The sequence below is a fragment of the Urocitellus parryii genome, chromosome 6, assembly GCF_045843805.1.
Source record: "Urocitellus parryii isolate mUroPar1 chromosome 6, mUroPar1.hap1, whole genome shotgun sequence".
Lineage (NCBI taxonomy): Eukaryota > Metazoa > Chordata > Mammalia > Rodentia > Sciuridae > Urocitellus > Urocitellus parryii.
The window spans coordinates 23,044,868-23,058,077 of record NC_135536.1 but is presented as its reverse complement, the minus strand read 5'-3'; the positions used below and the strand labels follow the sequence as shown (position 1 = coordinate 23,058,077).

Sequence of the window (13,210 nt, the reverse complement as noted above, 5' to 3'; positions counted from 1 at the left end):
GAAAGAAACCCAGAGAGGTCAATTCATCTTTTAGGACCACACATCCCCCATGAAATATCAAACCATTTCAGAAAAAGCAGCTAAGACACAGATGCTCCAGAAATTTTTTAAAAGATTTGTGAGCTGTTAGGGGTAAAAAACTAGAGTTAAGAACCTCCGAAGGAACAGGTTCCTGGTTAATCACATCAAAAGCTCAGGCTATAAAAGCAAAAATAAATTGGACTATATCAAACCAAAAGGAGAAACAGTCAGCAAAATGAAATGGCAACAGACGGTAACTGCAAACCATATATCTGATAAAGGGTAAATAGTCAAAATATATAAGAAACTCTTTGAACTGAATGGTGGAAAACAAATAATCTAATTTAAAAATCAACAAAAAATCTGAATAGACTGTTCTCCAAAGAAGACATTAAAATGACAAGCAAATATATGAAAATTGTTGAACTCAATCATTAGGGCAATGAAAATCAAAAGAACTGAGATACATGTTACACCCATTAGGATGAATATTATCAAAAAGACCAAAGAAAACTAAAGTTGTTGAGGGTACAGAGGAAAGGGAACTCTTTTACACTACTGAAGTTTGGCCCAGCCATTCTGGAAAACAGTATAGAGGTTTTAAAGAAATTAAAAATGCAACTATCATACAAGTACCATATAACTCTTCTGGGTATACACCCCTAAGAAAATGAAAACCCCCATTTTGTAAATATATCTACACTTGGGACATGTATATTGAAACAAACTCAGAATAACCAAAATATGGTAACAGCCTAAAGGTCCACAGATAGACAAGTGGATAAAGAAATCGCTGCATACATGCAATGGAATACTATTCAGCCCTTAAAAAGAACAAGATTTTGCCATTTGTCACAACATGGATGAGAGTTCAGGACATTATACTAAGTAAAATAAGCCATATACAGAAAGAAAAATATTGTATAGTCTCACTTACATGTGGAACCTAAGGGGAAATGTTTCAAATATACAGAGACAGAGGACAAAGCAGTGGTTGGGAGGATGGTGCACGTAATAGAAAGATATAGGTCGGAGAATCCAAAATAGTAAATATGTAGGATGAGCAAACTTAGAGGTCTAATGTACATGAGGGTTATAGGTAATAAAATTGTTTTGTATATGAAACTCACCAATTTCTGCCACAAAAAAAACAAAACAAAAAAGGCCAATATGAGATATGATGAACATTATCAATTTATTTTACTCTAGAAACATTCTACTAGCTACATATATCTAATAATATCATGTTATATATCTTAAATCTACACAATAACAATTTTAATAAATAAATGATTACATGAAATTTGAGTTGTTTGGGGTAGGAGAAGGGCAGGGATGAACAGAAAGAGGCAGAAATTTTAGGAGTGATAAATGTCATCATTTTGATTATGGTGATGGTTTCACAGGTACATACTTATGTCAAAACTTATCAAATTGTATACTTTAACAATGGACCATTTGTCATACATCCATAATATGTCAGTAAAGCTGTTTAAAAAAAGACAGCTCTAAAACATTTGAAAGATATGCTGTGTTCATGAATTATAAAACTCAATATTGTAAAGATTTCGGTTCTCTCCAAACTAACCTTTAGAAACAATTTATATACCTATATCACAACTTGCCAGAAAGCAACAGTAACCAAGACAATGAGATATTGGCACGGGGACACAGGAATAAACCAGGTGTCAAAGACTCCAGAAACAGATTCTTGTATACATGAACATCTGATTTATGACAAAGACAGGACTGTAAAGTAATGGGGCAAGTGTGGTCCTTTCCATAAATGAAACTGTGTCAACTGGAGAGTCATATAAAATCTATTCCCCCTACCTCACACTGTCAATTCCAAATAAACATTAGCTCTAAATGTGAAATGTTAAGACAATAAGCTTCTAGAAGATTACATGAGAGATTATGTCAATGATCTTAAGAAACAACTTCTTAAACAGGTCAGAAGAGGTCTAATCACAAAAAGAAAAGATTGAAAATTGAACTACATTAAAAGTCCACATTAAGAAAGTTTTTTAAATGAAAGAAAATAACTTTTTTTTTTTTTTTTTTTTTTTTTTTTAGAGAGAGAGAGAATTTTAACATTTTATTTTATTTTTTCTTAGTTCTCGGCGGACACAACATCTTTGTTGGTATGTGGTGCTGCTGAGGATCGAACCCGGGCCGCACGCATGCTAGGCGAGCGCGCTACCGCTTGAGCCACATCCCCAGCCCCTGAAAGAAAATAACTTGAAGAGTGGAAGACAACATCGTAATACACATAACTGACCAAGTGCTGTTGTAAAAACATATAAGAACCTCCCACAAAAAACAAGCAACTCAATAAAGAAAGTGAACAAAATATGCGAACTGGCATTTCAAAACAGAAAATATGCAATAACCAAAAACATGACAAGATGTTCATTATCATTAGTAATCATGAAAATACAAAGGTAAACCTAAAATAAGTTTGATAACATCAACACCTGTCATAATGGCTACTGAACAACTGGTAATGGCATGTGTAGAAAGGTTGAAGAGTGTCAGGTGCGGTAGTGCATGCCTATCTATAATCCCAGCAGCTCAGAGGCTGAAGCAGGGGGATCCCAAGTGCAAAGCCAACAAACATCCAATACTATAATGTTATATATCTTAATTATACATATATCTATATACATATATATATGTGTGTGTCTGTGTGTGTGTGTGTGTGTGTGTGTATATATATATATATATATATATATATATATCTTAAATATACACAATACACAACAGCAAGGCACTAAGCAATTCCGTGAGACCCTACCTCTAAATAAAATACAAAAAAGAAAAAAGAAAGGATGAAGAGTAACATGAATTTTCTTATGCTGGTAGTGGGAGTATAAATTAGTGCAAGCACTTTAAATCTATCTAGATACCATCTACTACTGAATTTGAACGCACCTTCCATGCACTCCAACAGAAATGGATGTAAAGTGCAATAAAATACTGAATAAGATTAGTCAAAACAGTATTATGACCATAATTCAAAGTAATTTAAATATTTACCATAGATTGCAAAATGTATTGCAATATATGCATGCAAAAAAATACTAACAAGCCAAAAAATAAATTGTAAGAACCTGAAGAACCCAAAACAGCAGCCATAAACAGCACCATCATAATAAATATTTTTTAAAAAGTCAGACACACACACACACAAATGGACAACAAGATTCCATTTACCAAAACCCCCCAAAATTTATAGGGTTAAAAGTTCAAATAGAGGCTACTTATAAGAGTTAGTGATTGAAGAGAGCAATGAGGAGGCTTCCTAGCTAATATTCTATTTCTAAATGGGGTGGTTACATGTGAATATTCACCTTGTTATAATTCATTGAGCTATACAGTTGTCTGTACTTTCCTATGTACACGTGCCTCCAATTTTCAAAAACTAAAAAGATGACAAAGAATTTGTGAAAAGAGCCACACTGTCATTTAGTAAGATAAAGAGGACTTCATAACTATATTCTTAAATGTGTACATTTAGCTTCTATTTAGATGGTATGTTAATTAAACAATGCCATATATTTTTCTTACTTTGTGAACCACTACAATGAACTAAGAAAATCACCAATATGTTGATGTCAGAGATGACCTTTTTAAGTATGTGATGTTTTAGATATTTTAAATGGGTACAATTTAAACTAAAGGTGCTCTTGACATATCTGGGGGGGAAAAAAAGAGGTGTGCCACAATCACACACCAGGTGCCACATGCTCACACACTAACTACAAAGATTATGTCTATTTCAACAGAAGATAGGCACTATATCTTCATCTCCCTGCAACTATTCACAGAGAAATTAGTACCAAAAATACAGAAGGGGGCTGGTATTGTGGCTCAGCGGTTGAGCACTCGCCTAGCATGCATGGGGCCCTGGATTCGATCCTCAGCACCACATAAAAATAAATAAATGGAATAAAGGTATTGTGTCCAACTACAACTAAAAAAATAAATATTAAAAAATACAGAAGAAAGGTGATCTTATGTAGATGGGAATTGTTTCATATTCTTGAAATGGGCAAATTTCACAGCAAGAGCAGTAACTAAATTGAGCAGTAACTAAACTCTTTGAAAATAGAGCATATCTCTTAGCACATGAAGCCACACATTCAGACCAGACTCTAAAATGAACTCAACCAATATATGTAACAAACTGTAAACACAATTAACAGGAGAAAAATAATCTGCTTTGACTAGAAAACTTACAATTTTAATAAAAAAAAAGTAAAGAGAAAAAAATTCTAATTTTCCTTACTTTGAGATAACAAAAAGCATTCTGGAAAATGAATGATACACATTGCTCCTGAAGTTGACAAATTTGTTAACAGTTTAGTGGCAATTTCTATTGATACTCTTCTCAAGAAAAAAAAAAATATCAGTGACATGGAAAAAGTGAACACTATACATATTTTATTTTTACTTTAATTCTACCAATAATAATGAGTGGATACAAATAAATCAATGAATAATGTCAACAATCTCTGTTTGCAATAATACTTGGGAATTAAGGCATTTTCAAACAAAAACAGCAAAGAGGTCTTCATAGCAAGTATTATACATTTACTCATTTGAAAATAATTAATGGAGAATGCTCCAGAGCCTGTTACAGAAATATCACTTAATAAAAGCTATGAAAAAAAATCACTGATCCAATAACATTTAAAATCTCTTTCAAATATTCATAAAACCAAATATTAAAAAATTAAAAATTAATTCTCTTAAAATACTACTCTAAGATACATTAGCCTTAAATTCTTAAAATTCATGATCATTTTATAAAAGGCACAAAAGCATAGTTTTAGATAAAATGGCATATAGCACACTAAAGGTTAAGCTCTGCTAAGCCTCATTATGATTACGACCAGCCTGGCCACCTCTTTTCATCTACATGTGAAATAAATTTTTTTTATAAATAGAGTCCTCACCACTTCTTGCTTCTGGGTTTCATTAAGTTTTTCAGTCAATTGTTCCAAAACCCTTTTTGTTTCGGCATCAGACCTAAGCAAAAAATGAAAAAAATTTAAGTTGGATATCTGAGAAAATATACAGAATTAGGGAAATTTACAATATAATTATAGTTATTACATAATATTCTACATTAGTAAGTGTATAAAATGCCAGAGTGCTTGTTAAAACACAGACTATTGGACTCCACTCCTAAAATTTCTGAACCAGTAAATCTGGCTGGGGCCCAAGAAGTAGGCAAATTCCTAAGTAAGGCAGATATTGTGCACCTGTGTACCCAGCTTTGAGAACTACTTGTACACTAGAATATCACTTTCAATAAACAAACATGGGGCTGGAGATGTAGCTCAGTTGAAAGAGTGCTTGCCTTGCATGCACAAGGCCATAGGTTCAATTACCAGCATCACAAAAAAAAAAAAAAAGGAAAAAACATCCATAGACAGAAATTAAAAGCAATGTTTTTAAAAAACAAACAAATAAACAAATTTGCTGTAATAGCTCTTATTTGTAATTAAGAAAAAGGAAGGGAGGAAAGAGGAAGAAGGGAATGACAAAGCTCTTAATCTCAAACCCTGTCTCTAGCAATTTACAATCAAATTACACTGTCAAATGAAAAGCATTGATTATAAACAAAACAGCATGGAAAGACCACTCCCATACCTCTGGACCCACTCCCTACTAGCAACCATGCAAAACCTCTTCCATTCTTAATGCTTGTTACCTTCATTACTTTCAACTCCAAACATTTTCACTTTGACTCTTTGTTTTGAAGTATTTAGCTCACTTCAAACACAGAATAAGAGTCATAGTCTGTATACACCTCTCCCATTCTTTTCAAATAGAATAAATTAATTATTATTCTTTAGTAATACTGGATACCTGTGTGATTTTACATACTTTATGCATTATTCCAAATTGATGATATTTTGCTCATATCCTATCATGCTTACATTTTGGTCAGCTTCACACTTGGATCATAACTTTCTTGTACTATGTTTTTTTCCCTAGAGTTTCTCATTATCTTTTGGCATTATTTATCATCCATTGATATTTTCCTCCCATTTCTTATTGAATCATCCTTCTATGAAAAAAATCTACTTCATTCTTCTAGAATACATTGTTCTCAAAGGACACTTTCCCACTCTAATTTGAAGTGAATGCTTTGTGGGCCTGCTCAATGACTGCTATTCTCAGGTTACTTCCACTTAATTCCTAGGCTAGTTTTAATTTTTCTTATCATATACATTATTTATATATATTTATATATATATTTATATTTATATATTTATACACACACACACACACACACATAATCTTCCTCTATCTTAGTTAAAATCTTATTTATATGACCTTAGATAATTTCCTCAGATCTTAAAGAAGTTACTTTAAAAAAAGCAAATTTTCTAAGTTGTTATTTTTGACTTGGTTTTGTTTGTGGCAGGGCTGGGGAAATTTTTCTAAGTTACAAATCTCTGAAAATGTGTTTATTTTTACCTCATGTTCCATCTTAAGCAAACAGTTATTTCATTTCTCTGTGCTTCTATTTTCTCATTCATAAAATGGAGAAAATAATAAATGGCTACCTCCTAGAGGTATTGCAAGAATTAAATTTAAATCTGCCTATCCTGAAATAATTGCTCAATAATATTGGCTAATAATACTAGCAATAGCAAAATCTAGTTTGTATTACTAAATTTTCTGGCTTCCTCATCTAAAAGCAGGGAAGTAATGCAGACTATACTTGATAAATTTATAGTTATATTTTGGACTCTATGTTGCAGCAATACAGAAGTGGCATGGGATATGATTTAGGAAGTAGAATTAGCAAGTACACATGGTAAATAGATTTCAGTTCAGCTGTGTCACTCCTTAACCTTTGGGGTACACAGACTATGACTCTTAATATAAAAGTTTTGTTTCTTAGGAAAATATGGCCTCTAAAATAAAACCACCTGCCACTGTTTTACAAAGAAAAAAATAAGTCAGGTGTGTTGGCACACTCCTATAATCTCAGCTACTTTCAAGACTAAGACAGGAGGATCCACGGTTTGAAACTAGCCTTGACAATTTAATGAGACCCTAGCTCAAAAAAAAGACTGGGGATTGACATGTTGTTCAATTGTACCCTGTACTCAATCCCTAGTACCACAAGGAAAATGAAAAGACAGTAAGAAAGTTTTAAATTAAGTAACAGGTCTCTTTCTCTCTCTCTCTCTCTCTCTCTCTCTCTCTCTCTCTCTCTCTCTCTCTCTTTAAAAAAAAAATAGAAAAATTAAATAACAGTTCTTGGGAACTCTACAGAACTGACAAAAAAGCAAAGGCTAGGCTGATATTAACCACTGGCTTCCAAAGATTTTTTACTAAAACCTGAGATATTAGATTCCACAATGGCACATATCCATTGACAAGTTTCCACATGATGCTTTTTTTTCCTGCAATGCAGACTCAGCCAGCCAGTCAGTTCTGACCCGTGTATGTGTATGTGCATGCTTGTGTGTGTATGTGCATGCATGTGTGTGTGTGTGTGTGTGTGTGTGTGTGTCTTTCTGTCTCTCTGGTATCAATGCATTTCCAAATCAACCTCTTTGCTAATACCTCACAATGTATCTTTTCATAATGTCAGCATTCTACTGAATTAAGTTAAGGTGTTTTCGGAAATATGAAATTAACTTGTCTGAGTCAAGATATATTCTAAATTCCAAGGACTTTGAACTAGTCTATTAATAAATTATAAAATACTCAGATAAAAACAGCACCATTTCTTAAATCTATGTAAACATGTGAATTACAGAAATTAATTTGTTCTCCTAGTAATTCATGCCTCCCATGAAAACCACACTCTTTTACCGGCTTCTTCTGGAAAGCTCCCTGTTGAAATCCTCCCCAAGGCGAACTTGTTCACTGCTGAGGTCTCGGAGGGACTGATGAAAAGCATGAATCTAGCAAAGGCAAAATATGGAACCCATTCAGGATACTGTCAAATTCTTCCATGAAGATTCACAAAAAGTAAGATTAAAACTTTGTTCTTTACAATAATGACCAAATTCTAAATGTTATTAATAGATGCCTATTCTAAATACAAGATTTTTTCAAAGAAAAGCATTTAAAAAGCTATATAAGTCATTACCCATCACATCCTTTATCGTATATCCATTCACTACTTACTTATGTAAACCCTAGAGAAGAGGTCAGCAAACTCTGTCTCTGTCACAATTATTCAACTCTGCTACTATAATATAAAACTAGCCATAAATAAATGAGCATGGCTATATTACAGTAAAGCCTCATTTTATCAGCCCATGTACCCTAGTTTGCCAAACCCTGAAGCAAATAAATTCTTGCCCATGTGCAAGAAGTATGGAGCATTATTCAAAATGAAAACACTAAACATAGACAGAAAGTCTATCAAGAGTAGAATACAGCCAGGCGTGGTGGCACATGCTTGTAATCCCAGAAGCTCAGGAGGCTGAGATAGGAGAATTGCAAGTTCAAAGCCAGCCTCAATAACTTTGCGAGGCCCTAAGCAACTTAGTGATACCCTGTGTCTAAGTAAAATATAAAAGATGCTGGAGATGTGGCTCAGTGGTTGAGTGCCCCTGAGTTGTTCAATCCCTGGTACCCAAAAAAAAGAGTAGAATAGAGATAAACTAAAGTACACCAGTGGAGTATCCTGCATCAGTGAAAATGAAATAATCAAAGCTAACCACACATTAGTAAGGCTGAACATCAAAAATATAATATCAAATGAAAAAAATTATAAAAGAAGCATACAGGGAGCTGGAATTGTGGCTCAGTGGTAGAGCGCTGCCTAGAACATGCAAGGCCCTGGGTTCGATCCTCAACACCACATAAAAATAAATAAAATAAAGGTATTGTATCCAACTACAACTAAAAAGTAAATATTAAAAAAGAAGCATACAGTAATATTCAATTTATACATGGCTTAAAGGTAAGCAACACTAATAAGTTATAGTAAAAATGGTTTTCTTCAAAAAGGAAAACATATGATAGTACTCAGAGAAAAAAAGGAGCATAACAGAGGTTTGAGGCTTGTTTCTAACTGGTATACAGTCTCATCGTTGTACCTTTATCTACAAATAAATATGCTATCTACAGATATATATGTATGTGTATGCTATAATTTATAATAAATGATTTTTAAGCTATACAGACTTACAGAAACAACAAATCGATTCATTTAAATAAATGGACATTAAGCAATAAACCAATGCCACCTACCAGCTGGAAAATGAGTGGCTTGAATCTAACATGGGAAACAGATGTGTAAACAAACTACAAACTTTATTGGGGCATTAAAAACATACACAGTTAAGTGGAGTTAAGGATCTTTCTTAAGAAAACTCACTTTGAATGGAATTACCTAGAATGACTCCATCTATTCTCAGATCTTGGCTCAACCAACCTTGCTTCAGAAAGCCTTCGTCGATTAAGGTAGATCATCTACTACACACTCCCAATGCCCTCTGTCCTTTCCATTACAGCATGCATCTCACTTCATATTTATGGGTCTATTAATATACTTGTTCAATTAACATCTAACTTCCCCATACAGATTATAAACTCGGTGAAAAGACTTTTTACTTATCACTGTCACAAATGAGAGAAGTAATACAGTAAATGAGTAATGTTAAGATGTTGTTCTGTGCTCTGGATTTGATTATATAGTGCATGCCAGCAAACTGCACCTATCAAAAAAGAATATGCACCCAGCTCAGTGGCACATGCCTGTAAAACCAGTGGCTTGAAGGCTGAGGCAGGAGGAGTAAAAATTCAAAGCCAGCCTCAGCCACTTAGCAAGGCACTAATCATCTCAGCAAAACCCTGTCTCTAAATAAAATATAAAAAGGGCTGGGAATGTGGCTCAGTGGTTGAGCATCCCTGGGTTCAATCCTCAGTACTAAGAAAAAAAAATGAAAAAGAAAAACAATATGCTAAAGGAAATATTTTCTAAAAGGTGCTTTCTAATTCATCTGGTTATATTTTACCTTTATCTTACACTGTAGCCAACAACAGGTACAGATGAGTATCCTAAGACAAACATCAAGCACCTAATCCTAAAACCACCAATACAAAGATGTCAAAACCAGAAACTTTCCTTAACCATTTTCTATACACAAGACAACAAAAGAAATAATTACAGCTCTGCGGAGAACTTTAGAGAAGCAACAAAAGAATATATTCATAAAACTAATACTTCAATGAATATATCAAGTACTAAATGTCTTACTTAATAGAAAGTAGCTTCATTAATGATTTACCAATAAGAAAAACACCAATGGTGAAAAAAAAAATCAATAGATCAATCACACAAGGACTAACTTGCTCATATTGTTCAAACTTAGCAAAACAGAAAGTAACTGACTTAGTAGGGCTTTCAAAAGAGTGAGTCACTTGTAGAGGAAAGGAAACAAAACATGTCCAACTAAACTCACTTTTAAATCATCTATAAAATATAATCTTCCATAACAAAATTCAAAATAAATGAGTGATGATTCATGTACTGAAAATAAAGCAATTTATATAGTTTAAAAGAAAAAAGTACAAAGTTGCTGATAAGCAAACTCTTAAAATTCAGCCATAAAGTTCAAATGTTAGTCACTTATATAAAAATGTAAGGAAATGCCACACACAAATTGCACAATGGCACAAAGTACCTGAACCATGTCATCAGTATCCCGAACAAACCGGACACCAGGTCTGGGCCTAATTCGTTTATTACCCTGTGAATCATAGTCCTTGAGAGGCGAGGTAGGTGGAAATCGGTGGCTCTCTTTGCATATGAAGGAAAAGGAAGGGGATTAAAACACTGAGTGAGAAGAAACAATATAAAATTTTACATCAGACATGTAAAATCAGATGCGGATATATACATATGACCTTAACCCATGCTACTCCCAAGTGCCATGCTGTACCCATAAAGTTCCACTAATCTATCTCTTAAAGCAGACAAAATGAACAAGAGAACCAACCTGGTAACAGAACATGCTAAAAGTTCCAAGTTGTTTATACTTCCCAAAGAAGCAACATTAGTTTTTTTTTTATATATATAAATAGTTTCTAAATAGAAAGCTTTCATGACTCCCAAAAGTATAATTTAATCCTAATAAAACAGTATTTTAAAAATCATCTGAACAGTGCATAAAAATCAATGAAAACCAAGTAGATAAAAATAATATTTTTAATCATTTTAATCATTACTCTGGTTATCATCAGCAATATAAACAATGCAAGGCACTGATGTTCAATCCATCTAACCACCTCCCTTCACAACAATATGAATCTTGGTGCTATGGGAAAGCAAAGGTAAGATTACTTACAAGGAAACTAAGTGTTTTATAACTTTTAACCTAAGAATTGTCGACTGGTTGCACATCAAGGCTAAAATTCACCTGCTCCCAACAGGTATCATATTATAGGTTCCCAGTCAGATGTTTGAAAAATTATTATGCTAGGACAAGATTATTAACCCAGAGAGCATGCCACATAGTAAATCTTATTTGTGTCTTTGTTTTGATTCTTTGGTGGTGGATAATTAAATACCACCTTTGGCAGGTAAAGTTCCAGGTAGTCTACAACCTGAGAAAAACAAAAACTAATAAAATAACAAAGATCCTTTAATAAATTCCTAAATAGGCAGTATAAAATTCTTGAGGACTACATGTTCTAACACCTAATCAGCATGACACTGTGTATGTACTATATTTCTCCAAAGACTAAATATCTTCAACATGTACTTCAGAAATATTTTTTATGTAAAAAAGGGTCTTCAGAACATTTTACAAGTTTACCTGTCACAGTACCACCATCAAGGTCACTTGCACTCAGACTTGTAACAGAAACACTTCTGCCTCCTGAGTTTCTCAACAAACGTTGACTTCGTAGCTGGCCTACTGACTGTTCCAAGTTTTCTTTTAACTAAATTAAAGAATATAATGAAGAGTTAGTCTTTTTAAACATTTTCCAAATACAAACAACTACAGATTTTAAAAGCTATTTCTGAAATATCTGGTTTCACAAAGAAAATCAGTACCAGAGAAATTTTTAACTAAGTTATATTAGGAAATATAAAAACTGTGAACATAATATTTTAAGAACCAATGCAGACAACTGGTTTTAAATAGTATCTGTCACCACCTATTCCATCTTTCTATTGCCAGAATGTGGCTGAGATGTGTACTATCAGGGCTTACCAACCAGATTGAAGTGTCTAATTGCTGTATACCCATAAGAAAAACATAAAAGGCCAACACATCTGAACAAGAAGAAGCCTTTCTTCCTTCTAAACATCCTTTCAGAATCCAGATTTATAACAAAGCAGAAACTCAACAGTTGTCACAATGATACTGCTATTGAAACAATGTACATTGCCCAACTACATCAGAGCACCACTTCTATGCATTCAAATTCTGCAAATTCCAGAACACTATAGGGGAGACACAGGACTATTAGCACACACTAGAGACCACTGTGGTCCAAATGTTCTCTTCATCTCATTAGGAAATCAGCCAGCAGTAAACACAACAAAACACCTTTTTAGACCTAAAGAGCTACAGTAAATAAAAGCATGCTAAACATTGATAATAAGGATCCAAGTTGTATAAAACTACAGATCCAAAAAGAAGATCTGACTAACACCCAAAGAAATGGAAATAAAGTGTAAAGATGAGAAAAAATCTACAAACCCAGAATTGCTGGAAAACTTTTGAGGTCACAATCTTATCTGAGGATTGATAAAAAATAATATAAACTTCAAATTGATATATGGATCCACAAAACAAATCATCTATAACTCCTTAAACAGAATGCCATAACAAAACAAATGATTAAGAAAACAACAGTTCCTAAATTTGGCCAGGGTTAAAAGGTACAGCACCATTTATGGAGAGAATAAGTTGGCCAACTTAGGGAAATATGCAGGAAAAAAAATGTAGCCTTAGTTGAATGGAGAGGACAGATGAAACTGAGTCACAAATGAAGTAAATCCTTTTCATTTTAGCTGTTTGGATTTAACTCTTCTGGAAAATCAAGATTAAGACAATCTAGATTAAAAGAGGTGGAGTTAGAATTTCAGGAATCTCTCTCTCATCCCTCTCATTGCTGAGGAAAAAAATTTAAAATGAAAGGCTATGTTTCACATTCCTCTGTCCTCTGCTTCTCTAAGTTGTGA

The 13,210-nt window shown here is 33.5% G+C and overlaps 1 protein-coding gene across 1 annotated transcript in view; it reads right to left on the bottom strand.

Annotated features, from left to right (window-relative positions):
- Cep128 (centrosomal protein 128) overlaps positions 1–13,210 on the bottom strand; it is a 373,328-nt gene that overhangs the window by 341,853 nt on the left and 18,265 nt on the right. Inside the window, exons 4-7 of the mRNA XM_077799967.1 lie at positions 11,832–11,958; positions 10,698–10,813; positions 7,870–7,961; positions 4,983–5,055 (exon numbers count right to left, since the gene is read on the bottom strand). Coding sequence (XP_077656093.1) covers positions 4,983–5,055; positions 7,870–7,961; positions 10,698–10,813; positions 11,832–11,958 — 408 coding nt within the window. The remainder of the gene's footprint in view (positions 1–4,982; positions 5,056–7,869; positions 7,962–10,697; positions 10,814–11,831; positions 11,959–13,210) is intronic.